We start from the raw sequence: 22,226 nt of genomic DNA, 5'->3' as shown, positions 1-22,226 counted from the left end.
CATTAGTAGTTCATGCTTTGACTTTAATTCTTGGTGCATGAGAATAGAGTGTTGGTGGCAGACAGAAGTCACTGAAGGCTCGGTTTGTTGTTCACACCATGCATCTGCTTTGCGTCCCCCTATGCCCACCTTTCATCACCCCGATCCTTGCACTGCTGGCACCAGTGTGGCCCTCGGGCATGCCGCTGACAGTACTTTGCAGCCCCAGGGGCAATGTTTGAGAGTACCCAGGGCTTTAAGTGGGCCGGGTCTCAAGGGGTCCGTGCACCGGCAGTTTTTTAAAGGGGGCCTCGAAACGAGTTTTGAGCCCTGGCACAGGCGGTCCGTTTTTTTCCGAACTGCAGTGCCAGTAATTTGCTGTCACTGCAGTCTGGAAAAAAGTGCCAGGGCGCCAAACAGCCCGATAGAGACCCGTTTCGAGACAGCAAGCACATCAATGTGCACTGCTCACTTCTCACTAGTGGAGAAGTTACAGCATGACGTCATGCCAGGTGAGCGTTGTGGGGGAGGGGAAGTCCTTTAAAGAGTCATTTTCTTTCTGGATTTCCCTTCTCTTTCTGAAACGCAAGAGCAGCAACATTGTGGTAGGGTCACCAGGGCTTTCATTTGGGAGCTTTTTCAATATTATTTATAACAAGCCTTAGTTGCAGCTTATTTATCTTATGCAACTAATAACCATTGACAAAGCCAATAGTCCTGACTTGTCCTAGGTATGATGTTACTTGTTGTATCACATATCTGGATGCAATGACAGAAACAGCAAAATACAAGTTGGGCGGCACACCATGCTAAACACAGATTTCTAGCGTAAGTGTTTTAAAGCCACGCTCCTAATTACACTGCCCACACCCCTTTGAGAGACCCCACAGTTTTTTCATCCCACTTAAAGCCCTGCGAGTACCCATGGGTTAGAGGGAGAGTATTCTTGCATGTTCAGTCAGTAAAGGCGTACGAATTTGAGTTAAACAACCGTGTCTACTGAAGCTGTCTGTGAGGTGGCTGCTGCAACATGTGGTGAAATTGTACGTTCTAGAATAGATAAGTGGGAAGCAGCGCACACAGGAAGTTGTGAATAAGGAAGTTTCGGGCAAGCGTGCTTTTTGCAATCGTGCAGGCAGGTCTGTGGTAGTTTGCGGCCTCTCACTGGCGCGTGTTTATCTGGTTGCATCAGTCTGCAGCCTCACGCGCATGGCAGCTGTTGCATCTTCGTCTCTCACTGGTACCTGGCGAGCCTGGCTGCTTTACAATGCAGATTCCGAAGGCTCATTTGTTTTGAGGCGCTTTTTTGACGGCAGTGGCTTAATAAAAGAGCGCGTGCTTCCTGGGACCGAGGGCTGTGTGTTGACCTGAGTGCATTAGATGGCACCACGTGACGAGGAGAGGAAGAAGAGGCCTGGAGACGGAGAGGAGAGTCCGCGAGCTCCCTGCACGCGCGCACACCTCCTGGCACGCCCCGCAGGTAGCACTGAACGGACGGGAGCTCCGACAGCATGTCTATGCTCACCCAGGTCATCGCTCCCCCTGAGGTGAAGGAGTACCTTTCCAAGGGGGAGCGCTTCATCAAGTGGGACGACGTGAGTACACACTTGTATTTTGCTTCACTGAACACAAACTTCATGCGCATTCTTTTATTCTGCAACATTTTTTTTGCTTGTGGGCATTTGTTGAGAAAATATTTTTGCTAAAATGTTCATGCTTTGTATTTCTTTAGATACAGCGAAATATGGTAATAATTATTTTGCTGCCTTTGTAAGGACTATACTGACTGATGTAAGCCCCTTTCATTGTCCAAGGGCTTTGATATACACTAGACGAAATGTGTACTTTTTCAGGGTTCGCCTCAAAACTCTGTGTCAATCACCAATAAAACCCACACAGCTCTGGAAAATATTTTTACAGTTTGCACCCATTAAAGCGAGCACTGAGAGCAGGTCGGGTAGGCTCCTGCATGGTCTGAAGGTAACTTCCCTCATTTCCAAGTAGAGTTTTTAAAAATTGGGCCGAAACAGTTAATTTTACACCATATCTTCCCAAATATTATGGCTAAACACACATATGTTTTACAGACACGTTTGAGGAGAATCTTGCCCAGTATTGAGAAGCGCTACTGCTCTTCAGCACAAAATAGGAATATCCCATATGAGCAAAAAATTTTGAATCCTGATGACTGCCTTCAGAGCCAGCCCTGAAGCAGGCCGCTGCCCTCCTGCCTACCAGAGAATGTCCCTGTGACCCAGGTGGTCAGCCCATGTCTACAAAACATTGATGTTGTGCAGTGCAGCTGTTTAAACTTAAACTGTGATTATCAAAAAGGAGGACACACCCAATAATATATTAAGGCTTGGCTCCTAACTGGATGCAGGTTGAGCCCCCATGTCCCCTAACAATACTACTGCTCTTACTGTCAGCCGCTGTCTTGGAAAAGAGGCCGTGTCCAAATTTGCCTTCTTGTGTAATGTGCGATATATGGAATTATACCCAGAAGTTAATTTGCTTATTTGTTTATTAGTTTATCAAAACAAAGTAGGAATTAAATAATAAACTCTGTAAATCATTACAGGAGTCTTACATGATCAGTCTGGGTAAATATGATAAAGGTGGTCTAAATAGTCATTGGTGATGGATGGTACAACAAACTTCTGCAAAACCTGGAGTATTTTATTTGCTGCAAATCCTAGCTTCCATCCAGTCTAGAGTTTGCAATGACCTGACTACATAATGGAAATGTGGGCTCATGCTTTTAGGATATAGGGCAACAGGGGTCATTTGCCTATTTAGGGTAAATGCCCCATCTTTCCCCCTACCCTAATGCATCCACAAGTGAGTTCCATTGTTAGGGAATCCAGGGGTTGGAAGACCATAATCTTGATGGGGTACGTGGTGATACGGCTCCATGCGGAAGATTTCAGGTGTCTGACGGGTGCAGCCAGAGAGCGTATTGGTGAGGTATGTGGGTTAATCGCTATGGAGTATCTGTGAGACAAAGCCCACCCGTATGTAAAGTGCAATGCTATAGTAGATAACCATTGACTGACTGAATATTTGTAAAGCGCACTATTGACGAGGCGTCTTGGCACTGACTGAGGTATGTGCAAACTGAAAACAGCTGACAGGTTTAAAGTTGGGAGAAAAGCTTTGAGTTTTTATAATTTTCCTGAAGAGCGCCCTGCTGGATTATAGGCGTAGCTGTCCGGAGGGGGGGGGGGCTCCACAGTCTGGCCACTTGGAATGAGAAGCCCTTTCCTCCCCACCTTACTCTTCTTATCTTGGGGAGGTGTACCAGTCCAGTATACTAATACTGTGCCTTAGGCACTAATAGTAAGAGTAAGAGTTTTTGACTTGTAAAGGTATTGACATCACAGGGTTTAAAAGTGCAGAGGTGCATTGGCATAAGCCACTCATCTAACAGCTGCTAGAATCAATCTTGCTCATTTCATATAATACATGTTTCTCATTGCTGGGGCATTGATAGAGCCTTTGGCCAAGTGTAATAGGATTGGGGCAGATCTTGAGAACGATCAGCGCCTCTGGCAGTGGTGGATGCAAAGATTAACAGGTGCCTTCTGGTGTTAGACTGTGTGCCAAGACTTCTAGCTGAAGGTGGTGAACGCTGTAGAACCTGGCTGAAAGTAGTGGTCAGAGAGGTGCTGGCACTGTGGGTTAAGGCAAGTGGAACATCTAGAACTTGGCAGAGTTTAATATATGTGAACAGAAAGTCTTCCACTGGTGGCTTGCAGTTAGTAAAACCAAGACACAAGTCTGGAGTTGGGGCGAAATCGAAGAAAGCAAAAAAGATTTGAAGGATGTCCACATAGAGCTTATCGGAGAAGCCTAACAAGTGAATCATATTTCCTGCAGAGACAGGAAATAGGGTGAAGCAGAAGGGACCCAAGAAGAAGCACTTTCAAGCATGTAAGATGTGGTGAGGGAGGGAAGCACCATGAATCAGGGAACTATCTGTTAGAGAGGTAGGAAGCAGCCTACTGAGGGCCCGGTCAGTGAGACCAAAGGTGTAGTGTCTAGTGACCAGCAGTGTTGAATGCTGATGTAAAGTCAAGAAGACTAAAAATAGAAACTAGTTTTGGGGTGGTGATGTAGTTAGACATGCAAGAAAGAACATGGTAGTGGGCTAATTAGGAGGATGGTATATGAGACAGTGGGTGGCATGAGAGTATGTATGAGATGAGTCAGTTGACATAAGAGAATGGATTGGGGAGAACAGATGTTTTATTTGTTTTAGAGTTTTATATAGCGTGAACTAGACCCAAGACATCGGGTATCAGAGCGCTTTACATGAGCATCAGTTTTGTTACATGAGGACACATTCATTTTTGTTAGGCACAGGAGATGGTGATTTACCCAGAATCACAGGATGTAGAGCATTGTTGCAGAGACCCAAACCCGGTTCCCCAGCTTCGAGGTCGAGGCAACATCCTCTCCCCAAAGAGGATATGGGGTGAATATATAGCTATGGCTGTCACTGAGGGTGGGAGTGAGAGCTTGTGGACAGAATGTGGAGGAAGACCAGAAAGTGGAAGGACTAAGAGAGTTGATTGACAGCAAGAGAGATGCATGGATGAGAGGATGTGCTAAGAGGATGAGCTGATCAGTGAGTTATGAGATTCCATTCAGATGAGCAGGGTATTAACCCCTTCCATGCTCATGATGAGCCCAGCTTGTCATCATCAGGCACAGTGGAGCTGTGCTGATGACGAGCTGGGCTCGTCATAACGGCGGCGGCCTGCCCACGCCTGACTGATTCCCCGCCTGTTCCGAGCGAATCAATCAGTGGACGGGCTTGTGACGAGCCCAGCTTTTCATGATCACAGATCCACTGTGCCTCAAGACAAGCTGGGCTCGTCACGAGCACTGCGACGCCGTATTCCCGACACGGCCCGCACCATGGGGGAATTACCCCGCGGCAAAGGGGTTAATGAACGGAAAAAATTAACATGTGCTTTTTTCTGTTTCTTACTGAATATCAAATATTTTGCTTTATATAATATTCTAAATACTACTCGTCTAATACTAATTGCTACTCATCCTAAACTTGTGACTTGTAATACATTTAATTGACCCCTGTATTATTTCGCTTGGGACCCATTGGCTCCTGAAGGAAAAGGTTAGAAGGTTAGGCTGGCCTGTTATGTATTACATTTAAGAGACGATTCAGGTAGAACGATGTTAGATAAATCAGATAAACAGGCTGGAGGAAAGTTCAAGGCATGGCCTTCAAAGATCATTTTCAAAACTTGTTGGCCTTAGATGATGCAAGTCTACTTTCTGTAAAATATGGAAAGCCTTGACCCAGTGGGGATGTACATTTCATGATTACTGGTTTGGAAAAGATCTCTTCTTGAAGAAGGAATTGATACTGACAATATCATGGTTTGTGTGAGGCCTGCTTCTGTGATCGTTGGGCAATCACTGCCTTCTGCCGTAATCTTGGTTGGTGCTGCTGTTTTGCTAGTGATATAACAAGTTACACTCATTGGACACTCAAGAAAATTAAATTCCCGGAAGAAATTATCAAAAGTCTTGATCCAGCAGAAGAGGGTCACTTAGTAGGCAACTTATTGGCTGTCAAACACTAAACAGGTGCTGGGAAGAATGTTTGCAATTTGTCTAGTCACTGACAGTCACCTGGAATACCATATAAAAACCCAATATTCTTTTGCCCACTATAAGAAATTGAATTACTGGTTGAGAGGGGTGAAACCACAATCCATGTCAGGGACCACAATCCATGTCAGGGTGAAGTCACAAGTAAACCCCAGATTAACCTGTGCTCAACACTTTGGAGAAATTAGGCTTAACTTCGAGGCACTATGTAAAGTATTTGTACCACACTTCAAACAGCAATAAAGTGAAAACACCTCACAAGAAAAATCCAACACCAATTTAGAAAAATAGAGTGAATTATAATACATAAATCGGGGCCCAATTGACAAAAACCCAATCTGTGAACCAGAAATATACAATTTTAAAATTTCAGTGAGTACAGCTGCAAAAGCACAAAACACCAGCTGTGGATATCTGGTCGCACTAGACCAGGACAAAATCAAAAGTTCGGGTGGCTGCGATGAGGCCAGCTAGATGGATCCAGTTAGACTCGCTGAACAAGAATACCTTAAATCTTGGATTTAGGATTTGCAAAGTCCTGCATTGAGGGTGTGTTGCGCACCAGAGGCAATGCCGGTCCTGGTTGAAGATGCTTTGCGCAGTGTCCGTTCCGAGGGCTGGAAGGCAGCAATGCGAAGTCCTGCATCGAGGATGCATCGCACACTAGCTAGTTCAGAAGACGTTTTAGGGCCTGCGATGTGGAGTCCTTTCTTGACGTCAAGGCTGGCATCAACAAGAGGCTTACGATGAAAGGGTCTGAGTTGGGGATGGTTCGAGCTGCAGCAGTTCTGATGAGACTGCGAGGGCAAAGCGTAGTCCTTGAGCTGGGAAAGTCCAAGCATCAGAGGAGGTGTATCTATTTTGCTGGATCCATAGACGGGCTGGCAGAGCACCTTCATGCACAGTTCCAACAATACAGGACTAGGGTGGCACCAATTGGCAGGGTAGGACTCACAGATGGCAGAGTCCAAGTGCTGGGTTAAAGGTTGTTGGCGCCTTCCGTACCTGAGGCCCTAGTTGGGAGGCCAGCCAACTAGCCATTGGAGTCACTCTGGCAGTCCTGGGTTCAACACATGCAGGTTCAGCATTTCTCACCCAGGTAAGATGGCAGCACAACAGGGCTTTTGAGCGGCAGTCTAGCAGAGTGGCAGTTCTTTCAGCAGCACAGCAGTCCTTCTTCCTGGAAGAGTGAAGTGGGAGAAAGTTCTAGAGGATTCCCTTTGAAGTGCTCAGGTTTCCTGCCTCCCCTGCCCTGGCTCCAAACTGGTTACATGGGGTATGCAATCCTTTGTGTGGAGGCAAGACAAAGCCTATTCAGGTTAAGTGGGGCTGTGCCTAACTCCACCCTTGCACCCTTCCATCCTGCCAGTGATGTCCCACCCAGATACCCCTAAGCTCTCTATTGTGTGTGGCTGTATAGGAGGAGTACACAAAGACCAAATGCCAACTACACACAGTCATGTGACTCAGAGACAGGCTGCAAGCAGTATATAGCTAAGGCATGAAAATGCCAACTTTCTAAAAGTGCCATTTTCTAAATTGTAATAAAAATCCAACTTTACCATCAAAGAAGATTCCTCATTACAATTCCAAAGACTCCAAACATGAACTACTTACATGGTTCCATTTGGAAGTTATCCGTATTAAATGTAATAAGTTAATTGCAATGCTATCCTATGGGAGAGATAGGCCTTGTAATAGTGAAAAACTAATTTAAGAGTTTTTGCCTATCAGGACATGTAAAACTTAAAAGTGCATGTCCTACTTCTTAATTTCATAGCACCCTGCCCAGTGGGCTGTGTAGGGCCTACTCTAGGGGTGAATTATATGTGTTAAGTAGGGGTGAGTGATAAATTCCGCTCCACCGGTGGTGTTTGCAGAGGTTTGCCCACTCCGCGTTACTCTTGTAACATTGAGTTCCAGCACAACTCTGCAAGCCTTCACGTGGCAGAGTTTTTTCTGGTACGCGGCTTACCAAAGGTAAGTTGAGGAACAAATCATTTTCATCCCTTAGCGTGCTTTTCAGCCGCTAGGATGACACCCAGTGAGATTTTTTCAATGTGGGCGGTTGCGACCTTTCTTGGTGAGAAAGCTGCCGCTCAAGTAGAAAATTTACTCGAGCTGCAGCAAAGAAGCAGCGCCCTCCGGCGAGCCACAGGGAGCAGTTTGTACCAATTTTGCAGCATAAAACAAGCTCCCAGCACTAAAGATCAGTGCTATCTGCAGAGTTTTTATGTAACTCCTAGTAAATTCTGCAGAGTGAAACCTTGTGAGTTTGGCCCCAGCCGGGCCTAGGAAAAGGTTTATTTTGCCAGGTCGACAAGGCAGTTCAAAACTATACACATCAGCTGCAATTTAAGGTCTGAGACATGTTTAAAGGGTGGCACAATGAGGGCTGCAGGCCCACAGGTAGCAATTCACTTACATGCCCTGGGTACTCGTAGTGCCGCTTTACTAGGGACGTATAAGTAAATTAAATATGCCAATGGGGGGAACAATAGTTTTACCATGTTTTAAGGAGTGGGCACACACACTTTAGCACTGATTAGCAATGGTGAAGTACACAGACTCCTAAATCCAAAAAAAGAAGATATAAAAATATGGAGATGTGAGGCAAAAAGTTTGGGAGAAGATCACCCTAAGGTTGACAGGTCAAACATGTGTCCCCCCTAGCTGAAAGTGGGGAGAACTACTTAACCTCTTGGGAGTTCTCATCACTAAGGGGGAAGAACCTGGATAGACCATCACTGACACAGGACAGTGTTCCATATTATAGTCCTTTCCCCATAGGGAGATGGACCACCTCAGCAGTTTGGAATTTTTTCCCCTCATTTGCATGAGCCATCTGAGGGGCCTATAGTCTGTCTGAACATGTAAGTGAATCCCAAACATGTATGGTCTCTGCTTCTTCAGTGCCTGACCACAGCAAAGTCCTTCCTTCCTTTCACTAGTACTCCACCTCTGTTCCAGCGGAAGAAACCTCCTACTAATAAATGCTATGTGATGGTCTAGGCCCTCCTCATTCAACTCTGCTAAGACAGCCCATATGCCATGCTCTGAAGCAACTGTCTGCACAATAAACTCCTTACAGAAGTCAGGAACCTTATATACATGTGCTGTACACATGACTACCTTATGGGTGTCAAAAGCTTTCTGGCAGGCCACTGTCTATATCACCATTCTGGGTAGCTTATTGAAGGTCAGCTCAGTTAAGGGGGCAACAGTGGTGACATATCTCTTAACAAAAATCCTATAATATTCTGCGAGGCCCAGTAAGGCCTTCGCCCCTGTCTGTGTTTCAAGGAGTTGCCAGGCCAGGATGGTCTCAGTCTTGACCTGGAGGTGCTGTACCCTGCCCCTGCACACCATTTAGCCCAGATACACCCCAGAATCCTGCCCTATATGGCACTTACTGTCCTGATGAACCTCCTGGAGGCGGTACAGGTGATCCTCCCAGGTGGAGCTGAAAACAGCTATGTCCTCTAAGTAGGCAGCACAGAATAACTCTTTCCCAGCTTGGACCCTGATGACTAAGCTCTGAAAGGCAGCAGGGGCATTCTTTAAGGCAAAAGCTTCACCTTAAACTGGAAGTGGCCCTCTCTAGGGTCGAGAATGCAGATCTCTCTGTTGCCCCCTCATTCATATCAATCTGCCAGTATGCTGATGTGAGATCAAAAAGTCTGAGATCCTTGGCAGTACCCCACCTGTCTATGAGCCCCTCAGCTCAGTGAATGTGGGGAGCATCAGTTTTAATGATGAAATTGATTCACGAGTAGTCCACACAGAACCTAAGTTCTGGAATGGTGCTTGGTGGGACAGCCTTGGACACCAGCACCACAGGGCAGACCAGGGACTGTTGGAAGACTTAATCGCACATAGTGCCACCATCTTGGTGAACTCCTCCTTGATACTGGCTCTCACCTATTCTGACAGCCTGTACATTTAGTTTCTTAACAGGCATACTGTCCCCAGTATCAATGTCATGGGCACACACATGTGTGAGCTCAGGGGTGAGGGAGAACAGAGGTGAAAACTGCCCCAACAACTGGAAACAGTTACTCACCTGCTCTAGGGCCAGAGTAAGGAAGATGTTAACACCCTCTACTGACCCATCATGCTCCTGAGTAGAAAGGACACCAGGAAGATGTTTACTGTTCTCTTCCGCCCCATAATCTTTCACCAGGGTTATGTTGACTTCAGAACTCTCAAGGTGGGTTTGAGGAGGTTTATATGAAGCACTATTGAGGAGTTTCTAGGGGTCTTGACATCCATCAGCTAGGTGAACTCCCCTTTTCACTCCTTCACCTTTTATGGGCCTGTCCAGTGATCGTGGAAATCCATGGGTTCCAAGGCTTCATAACCCACATCTAAACCCTAATAGAGTGGTCTTCTGGTCATACTAGAGCTTCATCACTTCTTGACTGGCCCCAAGTTTATCCTTCAATTTTTCCAGACGTGCTGCATCTGGTTGCAGAAGGCCAGCATGTGCTGACTACATCCTGAGGGAGTTTCCTGGGAACTTCTCCCACCCCTCTGTCACAAGACTGAGAGATTCTCTAACAGGGTGTCGATAGTTGATAAAGGAGTTTGAATGGACTAAATCCAACCCCCTTCACTGGCACCTCCCTTTAGGCAAACAGTAAACATGGCAGGAGGACGTCCTGCTTACAACTCATGGGCGGCTCAGGTAGGCCTATTACCATGCCTTTAAGGGTCTTGTTGAATCTCTCCACAAGCCCATTGGTTTAGGAAATCCAAGCTCCCTTCTCGGGCAGCCATTGACCTTGTAGTCATATTTGCCTATTCAGGCAATCTTAACATCTCCAAGTGTGACCTAAGCTCCACCACTTTCCAATTAGTGTGCTCTAGATTGGTGCCCAACAGACAATTTAAAGGCATCGCCGGGCTCACAACTACTTTTAGAGAACCTGGAACCTCCCCCCAACTCAAAGGTAACCAGCACCACCAGTAGATGACTGACAGTTGTCTGCAACTATTAATTGGTGCAATGTATTAGGGAGGACCTGCTCTGGGGACACCAGCTGACACTTCACAGTAGTCATGGTGGCTCCTGTGTCCCTCAGAGCCCCTATCCCTTGCCAATTGATGGCGACCCACTGCCTATACTTAAAAGGCATATGGACTTTTGGCACCATCTCCTTTCCCCCCAGGGACACTAAGGTAAAATCTGTCTGCTCCCCTAAGCTAACTGGGACTACCTCCTCCCCAAGTGCTACACTCATCAACCCAGGTGTCTGTCCACAGATGAGGGGCTGTGCCCTCTTGGGACATTTAGTGACTCCCTTGGAGTGCCCATACTTGTGGCATTCAGTACGCTGGGGGACAAACCTCCCTGTCTGTTTGTCAAAGAAACCTTTCTTCTTTGGCTTAGATCGGGACTGGTTACTTCTGTTCCCTTGGGAATTATTTTGGGGCACTTTTGAGATCTACTTATTTTTTTGCCACCCACAGTCTCTATCTTCTGGTGGGACCCTTGACCATCCTTTTGGGAGGCCCCACAGATGCCTTTTTGACTCTCTGGAACTGATGCAGAGGTCCGCCTCCTTAGCAATCTTCCTGGGGTCAGTCAGCTTGCTGTTTACTAGGTGCTAGCATTGCTCTGTAAAACAAATGTTAAGCATGTGCTCCCTCAGAATCAAGTTGTACAGTCCATTACAATCATTAACATTGTTGCCCCTCACCCAGCTATTCAGTGCCTTGCTGACATAATCCAAGAAGTCCACCCAAGACTGATTTGGGAGCTTGTGGCTGTCCCTAACCCTCTGACGGTACTTCTCTGCGGTCAGCCCAAATTTTGTGACAAGTATGGCTTTCATGGTCCTCTACTTCTAGTGTGAGAGTGTGTCTCTCCCCACTGGAGGCATATGTTTCCACAAGTTCCCCCGCCTCCGGTGCTCATCTGGGATCTTGTGCACCCTCAGGGTCCCCTCATAAGTAGAAACCATTTATCTATGTCCTCTCCAACCACATGATTGGGCACTAGATCTTTAGGTATGAAGACATTCTTGTCTTGCCTTTCTGGGCCTCTCATGAGCCAATCTTTTTTCCTTCAGGATCAGATTCTCCTCCATTTTAAGCTTGGATATTTTGTAACCTGAACTCCCTCTCTGCCCATCTGTCCACCAGTTCCTCTGGGGACAAGCCACACTAGGATACACTGATTTCTGCTCTGGCGGGGAGTTCCAAATCAGGAGATGAGTCATCCCCCTCACCTGAAGGCTGTATTTCATGGTTAATATCTAGCTCCTCCACATCATCCTCTTCATTCCCCTCCTCTGTTGCTGTCAGTAGCTGGTGGACCTCCGTCCAGGCCACAGAACTTTTTGAAGCTCCAACTTCTTGGTACCCTTCTTCGTTTGCAGTCCCACTTCCTTACAGAACTGTTTGAGCTCAACCACAGTGCAACTTCCCAGGTTGGCCTGCTCAAACTTCATTACAGCAGATAATGTAGCAATGAGAAAAAACAAAAAGAGCCAATCAGGGAGAATTTCAAAAAGCTCAAAATGGGCTCAAATTATTTACCCGGGATGGCAGTGTGACACAAAATTACTGTATGTCACTGTACAACCACAAGTTCATATCCTCACAACTGATCACCAGTGTAAGAAATTGTATTACTGGGTGAAAGGGGGAACTCTACTCAAGCAGTAACCACAATCCCTGTCAGGTTAAAGTCACAAGCAAACCCCAAATTAACTTGTGCTCAACCCTCTAGTAGAATGGCACAGAGATGTCAGGCCTAACTTAGAAGCAATGGGTAAAGTTTTCATGCTGCACTTCAAATAGCAATAAAGTGAAAACACAACACAAGAAAAATCCCACACTAATAAATAAATCAAGACCAAAACAACACAATTCCATTCAGTAGAACTGGAGATTTGCAATTTGAAAGATTTCCGTGAAAATAGTGCCCAAAAACACAAAGCGCCAACTGTGGATATCTATTCAAGTTAGTCTGGGACAAAGTAATACGTTCAGGCTGACCGCGATGGAGCAGGGATGCAGTTAGTCCCGCTGAACCGAGAGTACCTTCAATTCCGGTTGCAAAGAGTTCCGGAGTACTGCGTCGAGGATGCATCATGCAGCCGAGGTGATGCAGTCTGTCAAAGATGCGTCATTCAGCATTGGCTCAGAAGAGCTAAAAGGCTGTGATGTGAGGTCCTGGGTCATTGTCAAAGGCTCCCCTACAGGAAGCTCCGTCAAGGATGCATTGGACACCGGCTGGTTTTGAGGAGCTGTGGCCTTGTGATGCGGAGTCTTGTGTCGTCATCGAAGCTGCCATTATGGAGAGGGTTGCAATGAAAGGGTCTGTTTCAGGGCTGCATGGCACAGAAGCAGTTCCGATGAGGCTGCGGGCTGTGATATCAAGTCCTTGCCCGGCAGCGGCGATGTGTCAGTTCATCTTGGGAATGCACTGCCCAGCAGAGGAGATGTGTTGCTTCTGCTGGATCCGCAGATGGGATGGGCAGTGCATCAAACACACAAAAGACGATGAGAGGATTGCATGCAATTTTTCTAACTGCTGGCAATCACTTGGGGTAGCATTGGAACCTATTGTTCTTTTGCATACCAAGCCATCTCAGTTTTGGACTAACCATATGCAAAACTGTCTTGACCCTGCTCCATTAGAAACAGTCCAGCCCAAATGCCAAGCCAGGATCTCCCTGAACTAAAACACAAGCAACCCAAGACAGGTTTTGGCCTGATTGGAGCACTTCAGTCAGGTGTATCTAGGCTCCAGTAGCCCAGTGAGCTTATTGGCCGATCAACATGAGAGTCTAAGCTTCAAAATTAATGAATTCATCTACAGTGAAGAAAATGGGGTTTAAGAAGTAGAAGCTTCTCAAACACTATGCAAGTTACATTTGAAACAAGTAGCTGCAAGCAATAGATGTAAAGGAAAACACGTTTTCACTTAAGTCTACCAATCTATACAATTACACACACAAACTTTGGCATAAGACATCCCATTGCAGCAAGGATTGTCTTGGGGCATGCGCCATCCCATGTCACTCCCCATTTCCTTGCTAAATTTGAATCATGAAATGGTATAAAAGTACATGCAAAGGATCATTGGGGTAGAAATGGCTAACCCGGTGTTAGACGAGATTTGTAACGGTGATGAAACACGCTTCTCCTTGTATGTGTATCCTTAGATGTTGTACAGTGGGGTACTGCAACCAGTTAACTAACTATGCGATATAAAGACTTTGCTTATTTGATTAATTGTTTATTTATGAGCCTTATAGTGTGCGGCAACAACTGCATACACTGCTTCAGAGCGTTTGCAAGATGGCTGGCCAATGATAGCGTGGGAAAGAAGAGGGAGACAAGGTAGAGCAATAGAGGAAACAGAAGTGACAGCAAACAGTGAAAGCAGAACATAGAAGCAGGTCAAGTAATTCTAGAACTAGGCTGTTTTCAGGCTCTTTTGACTGTAGGAAGTCGGTGGTGGGAGGGTGTCCCAGTGTAAAGCTCATTGTCTGAAACCATAGCCCGAGCCCTCCGTTTACTGGTCCACCTCCACTTTAAATGCAGCGTCCCCCTTCTGCTCCTGAAAACCCCTCCCTCCCATGCTGGCAAGCTGCAAACCCACCAGTTTAGCCCAAACTCCCCATCATGCCTTTTTCTCTCCCTCACCATCACTGTTAGAAACTGATGTCAGCATTCTGAAGGAGCCTTAAGAGGATGCAATTATTGTACAAATAACCAAGAACACCACAACTGTAACATCTGTGTGACTGTTTTAGGCGTGGTCTTTCTACAGCCTACTGAATCACCTTTCGACTTGTGAATACACCAAGTCCGGATGTACCAATTATGTGTTTATGAAAACTGTGTTAGTGCATATGGGCCTAAAGCCCTTTTTAAGCTTTTCTTAAAGAATGACACTTTTCACAAGCTGCTCAACTGGGCGATATTAGACTTGTCCAGGAATGAATTCTACTTTGCCTTGGTTACGGTACTTACCTCTGCTTTCCCAAAAAGCCAGTAGAGATTGTCTGTCCCTGCACTGTAGACGACCCTCCTTCAGCGCCACGAGTCACCGGTAACTTGCTACATATCTGTTGTATATTGATTTTTAAAGTCCTGTGTATAAACTTTAATACTTAATGCGAGTGTTTGCTACCAGTGCAAAATGAGTCAATTTGTTACCTTTGCCTTTAACTTCTCACAAAATTAGAAACGTATTTCATTTCGCAGAATTCACATCTGATAAACCGTGTATTCGAAGAAACAATGTCGTACAGAATTTCCCGAGGACTCAAAAGTGAAACCCGCAGTAGCCCCACTGACCATGTAAATTGCCCCTGTTCTTAAATTATCTCATGTGTTTGAGCCAATTGATAATGTTTAGCACATGTGTGTGCACGCTTTGGTCAGAGCTTTATGCGTTTAAACATTTTAAACAGAGGGTTAAACTTCTAATGTTATTTCAAACTAGCAGGCAGGGGCCTCTTTACAACTACTGCGTTAGTAATGACTTGGTTAAATGTGTGCTGAGCAATGCCACAATATTCTGAGTTTTGCATCATGGAACAAGGGAAACTGTTTGGCATTGCCAAGTTACCCCTGTTTCAGTCTCTGGAACTCAGAAATAAACTTTAATATCATCGGAGAAATACAATCCCACAATGCTGGTCTGCACTCGGCAGTATCACCCCATAAAATGTTTTTATTGAATTGTTATATGTAGCACTTTTTTTCCAAAGCACTTAACAAAATACCAAGAAAAACAATGCACAAAATGCAAGAACAACAATAGACACCTCAAGTCTGATTAGATGAGAAAATGCAGTTTTATAGCAGGCAGCCAATGAGGAGGTCGATTTGATTTAAACGGATAGTTCATTCCATTGTTGCTAACAGGACACCGGAGCTAAACTGAGACATCGCAGAGCAAGGAAAGAAAGTGGGGTATAGAGAAACAAGAGAACATAGATATGGCTGAGCCAAGAAATGAAGACATTTATAAACAGTAAAAAAAAGAACAATTTAAGAACAATTTAGATTGTACATAGAAGTATATCCAGCCAAAATGAATACGGTTAAGTACAAAGTACAAATATGAGCTCGAGGTAGAAGAGAAAAGAGACAACGATTGCCGGCATTCCCGATACCTTAGAGTGAGTGTAACGCTATTTATTTATGCAATTTTATATAGCGCGAGCTTTACCCGAAGGTGTCAGAGCGCTTTACATAGGACCCAGTTTCAACCATAAGGACTGATGGTTACAATCGGAAAAACAGATTTGCAAATTTTTGACTTACATAAGAACCAGTTGAAAACATACGGATTTAGGATTACATGCGTTATAAAAAAAGGTACAAACAGAAAAAAATGCAAATGTACAAGAGATAGAGTCACACAAGGAGATACAAATGGATAAACTCTAGGCATATTCTAGTGATATTTCTATCTACTTAGGGAGGGGATACACATGGATATACTCTAAGAGTCACAAAGGAATGGTAGAGAGCACAGCGGACTCCTGCATAATCTAGTGATTAGAGTTATGTTACGCTATGTAACGCTAGTTAGAGAAACACATATAAAGTGAAGAGTAATAGTTGAGACATGAATTCCCCAAGGTTCGCAAGAGTAATTTCATAGCAGAGACATATTAAAATGGTTTGTTTATTCGAATATTATACAGTTGTACTTTTTTCTCTTTGTATGTTTGATTTATGAAGTGCAAGCCCATAAGCTTGCATTCCTAGGTGCAATCAACAGGGTTTAGTAACTGCAGAAATCTGTGGCATGAAGTCAAGAGATCATTGAAAGAGAAAGTCAAGATTACCAGCAGAAGAGAAATAAAACATGGTTGGTGGAAAAGAATAGATGGAGGCAGCTTAGCAGGGAAGTTTCTCTGCATTTTTCGGGTTGAGCGTGGGAACTATAGATCATCCATCTCTTGAATGCAGGGAGACAGAAGGAGGCACACTGATGTAAGGACGAGGCAAATGAGAAGAAAGTGAAGAATCTTTGTGAATCACCAGCGTAAAAGTGAGACTCAAACCCAAATGATGAAATTATAAAAAAAAGAGGAATTGTATATACTTAACAAAAGTAAATGACCTAAGGCAAAACCTTAGGGGCACCCGACATTGAATTGTAAAAGAAGCAGAATAAGTATCTTTCCCTTAGACAGAAAGAATGCTGTGTGAGATATGAAGAAAGTCAGTTATGAGCAGAACCAAAGATCCTCGAGTAGAGAGAGAAGAGAGAATAATAGAGTGGCCCTCCATCTTGAGGCTGCAGTGAAGTCCGAATAAATTAAAACAAGAAAAAGCTTATTATGATAATGATGGAGGAGTGTTGGCAACATATAGCAGAGCCATTTAAGTTGAATATCCACAGCAAAAAACAGATTGATTGGAAGAAAAAAGAATATTCATGTGAAGTACTTACTACAGCAGTCTGTTAAAGAGTTTTAGAAAGAAAAGAGAATACAAACAGCAGCTGTAAAGATGATCAGAATTCAGAGAAAGTTTTGCGAGCAAAAGGATCACTGAGCCTGATTTCAAGAAGATAGAAGCATTCCAGAAGATAAAGATTGATTAGAAAGAGTGGCAAGAAAGGAGAAAAAAAGGAAAGATTGGTTTCACAAGATTTTAGGCAAGAGTGACTGAGGGCTGTGTTCTAGCCCTCTGATTTAAAACTTTAATTTCAGCCTCAGAGATAGATTGAAAGGAAGAAAACACAAGTGTAGGAATCTGGGCTACTGGTTGAGGGGAGTGAACCCCTATTCAAGCAGCAACCACAATCCGTGTCAGGGTGACATCACAAGCAGACCCTAAATTAACCTGTGCTCAACCCTCAGGTAGTGTGGCACAGAACAGTAAGGCTTAACTCAGCGGCAGTTTGCGGCAGCGGCCCATCCTATAGGATGAGTGGCCACCCCCCAACTTTTTCATGACACTGGGAGTGTCTGTCAGGCTGAACAAAGGTCAGCCTGACAGGCACGCTTCTTGTTCAGGTCAGGCAACCAGGAGCTAGATATGTGATAAATGCGCAGATTCCTGACTGCCTGAGCTGAACTTTGCCAGGCTGAGGATTTCACAGCCCTGTGGGCATGAACTCTAAGCCTGGCAAAAGTGCTTTGAGGCCCTCCCCCAATGGTGTGTGTATGTGTGGGTGTGTGAATTCATGTGTGTGTGAGTGTGTATGCATACGTTGGTGCCTCCACTGCTAAAATTACTGGCAGCCACTGGCAGTGCGTAAAGTATTTGGGCAGCACTTCAAACAGTAATAACTTGAAAACACAACACCAGAAGGATACCACTCCAAATTAGAAAAATAGAGTAATTTCTTATAAATTAAACAAGACCAAAACAACAAATATCCAATCCGTAGAACCGGAGATATGGCGGTTTAAATATTTCAATGAAATTTGTGCCAAAAAGCACAAAACACCAACTATGGCTAGGGACCAAATATGGTCTGGGACAAAGGGACAAGTTCAGGCCAACCATGATGGAGGGCAAGCCAGCTACAGGGAAACAGTTAGGCCAGCTGAACAGCAGTACCTTAAATCCTGGTTGCGGATTGTTGTGAGGTTCCATGTCAGTGATGCATCGGGATGCAAGGTCGGGGTCAGAGATGTATCTTGCAGTGTTAGTTCCAAGTATCTGCAAGGCTGCGATGTGAGTTCCTGCATCATTGTGAAGGAAGTCGTTGATGGGTGGAATTGTGATGCAAAGACCTGTGCAGAGGATGCTTTGCACATTGGCTGTTTCTGAAAAAAGCTGCAAGGCTTGAGATGCAGAGCCAGGCATCTTGGTCAAGAATGCTGTTGGTGAGGGGCTTGCGATGCGAGCACTTGTGTTGAGGATGCATCACTCAGCAGCAATTCTAACATGGCTGCAAATGTTGATGCGAAGTCCTTATGACAGGAAAGTCCACACAGCAGATTTGATGTGTTTGTTCTGCCAACAGTTGCACTGCACAGTAGAGGAGATGCATCAGTTCTGCTGGGCCTACAGATGGGTTGGCAGAGTCCCTTCAGGCCCACTTCCAAGGTTCCAGGACTGGGGTGGCACCACTTGACAGGGTAGGACTCCCAGTTGCAGAGTCCAGGTGCTGGTTACAAGAGACTCGCCCATGGAGACATGTTGCAGGTACAGTTCTTCTCACTCTGGCAAGAGGGAAGCAGGGCAGCAAGTCAGCACAGCAGGACAGCTGTCCTTTAGGTCCAGGAGAGTTGCAGTTCTTTGAGCAGCACAGCAGTCCTTCTTCCTGGCAAAGTCTTCCACAGGTCCAGAAGTGGGCTGAAGAGTTGGTGTCTGAGGTCCAATATTTATACCTGGGACTTTCATTGAAGTGACAGAAACTTCCAGAGGATTACCTGTGAAGTGCTCCGGCTGCCTGCCTCCTCTGCCATGGCTCCAGACTAACTACAGGGGGGTATGCAATCCTTTGTGTGAAGGCAAAATGCAGCCTATTCAAGTGTAAGTGGGGCTTTGCCCAGCTATGCCCTCCCATCCTGACAGTGATAACCCATCCAGAGACATCTGATCTCTCTATTGTGCTGCTGTATATGAGCAATAAACAAAGAGCAACTGCCAACTACACCTAGGCATGTGACCCAGAGAAAGTCTGCAGGCCCTAAATGGCCAAGGCAGGAAAATGGCAAATTTCTAAAAGTACAAAGAGAATATAATATGTTTGTTCCAACAATGGTATAGACTGATGACAGTATGGTATTGTAAATGATGTTAAAGAGAAAGAACTGCCGGTCTCTTATGGCCACAGGGTCCACAAGACCATCCGGACCCAGTGTTGCAATGCCCAATTTGAGACATAATCTAAATGTACTAAGAAAACAAAACTCTAATCTATACTAATATAATAAAGAGAGAGCCCAAACCTTTGAGGCGGGTAATCTCGGGAACCACAGCACCAATCACAACACCCAATACAGCGGGCAGTTGCAGCAGAAGGACATAGGCTATGCAGACGCCCACCATATACATTTAAAAGGTTAAAAAAACGTGCCAGCAAAGTAGTCCCTTGTGGGCGTGTCTGCGTTGTGCTGTGGGCGTGTGCTGTGGGCGTGACAAACGCTGGGGGCGTGTGGTACATTCCGCCCTTCATGCCATGTCTCATATAGTGTGCTAATCCCACCCTGCTCCCTTTAAATACCCCTACACCCCATAATCATAATCCACCCTTATTCCTTAAAATACCCCAACACCCTTAAACACTAACCCATTTTAACCCTATAAATATACCCTGTACCCCAAAACCCAAACCTATCCCTAAACCCTAAAAATACCCCAAAACACAAACCTAGCCCTGGACCCTATAAATACCCCTGTACCTCAAAACCCAAACCTACCCCTGAACCCTAAAAATACCCCTGTATCCCAAAACCCAAACCTAGCCATGAACCCTAAAAATACCACTGTACCCCAAAACCCAAACCTACCCCTGAACCCTAAAATACCCTTGAACCCCAAACCCCAAACCTAGCCCTGAACCCTAAAAATACCCCTGTACCCCAAAACCCAAACCTAGCCCTGAACCCTTAAAATACCCCTGTACCCCAAAACCCAAACCTAGCCCTGAACCCTAAAAATAACCCTGTACCCCAAACCTACCCCTGAACCCTAAAATATCCATGTACCCCAAAACCCAAACCTAGCGCTGAACCCTAAAAATACCCTGTACCCCAAAACCCAAACCTAGCCCTGAACCCTTAAAATACTCCTGTACCCCAAAACCCAAACCTACCCCTGAACCCTAAAAATACCCCTATACCCCAAAACCCAAAACGATATCCAAACCCTTAAAATACCCCTGTACCCCAAAACCCATACCTATCACTAAACCCTAAAACTACCCCTGTACCCCATAACCCAAAACTATATCTGAACCGTTAAAATACCCAAACACCCCAAAACATATACCTCAGTACCCCAAAACATATACCCCTATACCCATACTTACCTTATCCAAACATTTTTAAAAAGCATGCTTTTACCGTTCATGCATTTACAACGAATTTCGTTGTAAATGTATGCGTGGTAAAAGCATATAAAATGTAATGCCATGCGTTATAATGGCATTGCGGAGTCATGGTACTTTCGTAATGAAAGTATGCGGAGTGATGGTATGCAGAAAGAAAGTTGCGGAATAATGGGTGTTTACCCTCCCCCGGTAAGTACATTGGTGGCACGGCGGCCCACATCTCCAGTAACATACTGATATTTTTTCACCACCCATTTGAAAAATGCACAGGTCTCTCTCATTGATGGCCAGCACCGACATACACTTTTAGACACACCTCCGCCACAAATTCTAGAATTGCGAAATTTAGAGCTGGGGAGCTACGTTCGAATCTCGGCATCAGCTCAACATCCTGTGATTCCAGGCAAATCGCTTTGTCTCCCCGTGCCTACCACAAACTAATGTGTTCTTCTGTAATGTAAATTGTGCTCATGCCATGTTGTCGAGTCCGCACTAGATAATATTGCAAGGAAAAATAAAGTAGGGAAACTCGAGTTCACACACTACTGAACGCGCACTCTTAAGTGCATCAGCAGTGCACTGTGAATCGGAGCGTTTCACAGACCTCTCACAGATAAGAAATGCAATCAAAACGCAATCCTACAAAACAATATACTACTGGCCGGCAGCAATTCATACCCGGACAACGTCGGGACGGGCTGCTAGTGAATATATATGACAGTCTTGCTTTTCACCATCATTGTGGGGGAGTTACCCTTTATTGTTTCTGCACACAATCTAGGCACTTCTTTGGTGCCGGTTTGACATGCTGATTGGTCTGTCACTCATTGTGGTGTTACATTGTGGGCAAGAAATGCCCATGTTCTGGTGGAAGTACAGAGAATCTGTGGCAGGCATGTAAGAGTGGGGTGTGGGGGGATTGCTGATTTTCTGTGTTGGTCCTTCAGCATTGATTTATTGCTGATTTCCATGATATCTCCAACAATGGCCGTTTGGAATTACTGTGTACTGTATGGTCTAATGAGCACTGTTAATAAAAAAAAGATAAAAAAAAAAAGAAATGCACAAGCTGCTTTTTGGCATACTGTCAGATATATTCATTAGTGTTTTATTTAGTTAGTTCATTTAGGTTATGTCCTGAATGTGGCATTTACAACACGGGGGCCTGATGATGGTCTTGCGGACCGTGTGGCGATAAATGACCCAAACGTCTGTAGTTTCTCCTCTTTAACATAACTTACAATATCATACCGCTCATCAGTCCATATTTTTGTTCGAGAAAGAACTATATGGGACGCCATACCGGAAAGCCAGAATACCTGGCAAACAAGCTCAAAAAAGCTGGCCAAGCTAGAAATTTGAGAAGCTCTAACTCCCTGCTGCTCATCCTACCAAAAACCAGAAAGAATAGAACTGCGGACTGCTCCTTCACAGAAAATGCCCCCAAAATATGGAACTCTATCCCCCTGCACATCAGAACCATACCGTCCTATGCGGAATTCAAGAGCCAACTCAAATCCTTGTTCCTTACCCTTTCCCTAGGTCGTGGGTAACTAGGATCAACAATCATCCCCTGAACTTTGTGTTATCTCTGTATCCTACTAAAAAG

The 22,226-nt window shown here is 45.1% G+C and overlaps 1 protein-coding gene across 1 annotated transcript in view; it reads left to right on the top strand.

The window, feature by feature from the left end:
• The first annotated feature begins 1,331 nt into the window (after window positions 1-1,331).
• PLCB2 (phospholipase C beta 2) overlaps window positions 1,332-22,226 on the top strand; it is a 492,254-nt gene continuing 471,359 nt past the window's right edge. The window contains exon 1 of the mRNA XM_086937381.1: window positions 1,332-1,574. Within this exon, the coding sequence (XP_086793507.1) occupies window positions 1,491-1,574 (84 nt within the window). The 5' untranslated portion in view covers window positions 1,332-1,490. The remainder of the gene's footprint in view (window positions 1,575-22,226) is intronic.

This window comes from Lissotriton vulgaris, chromosome 9 (genome assembly GCF_964263255.1).
Source record: "Lissotriton vulgaris chromosome 9, aLisVul1.2, whole genome shotgun sequence".
Lineage (NCBI taxonomy): Eukaryota > Metazoa > Chordata > Amphibia > Caudata > Salamandridae > Lissotriton > Lissotriton vulgaris.
Note: the sequence above shows the minus strand (reverse complement) of the source record. Positions and strands in the feature narration are given on the sequence as shown.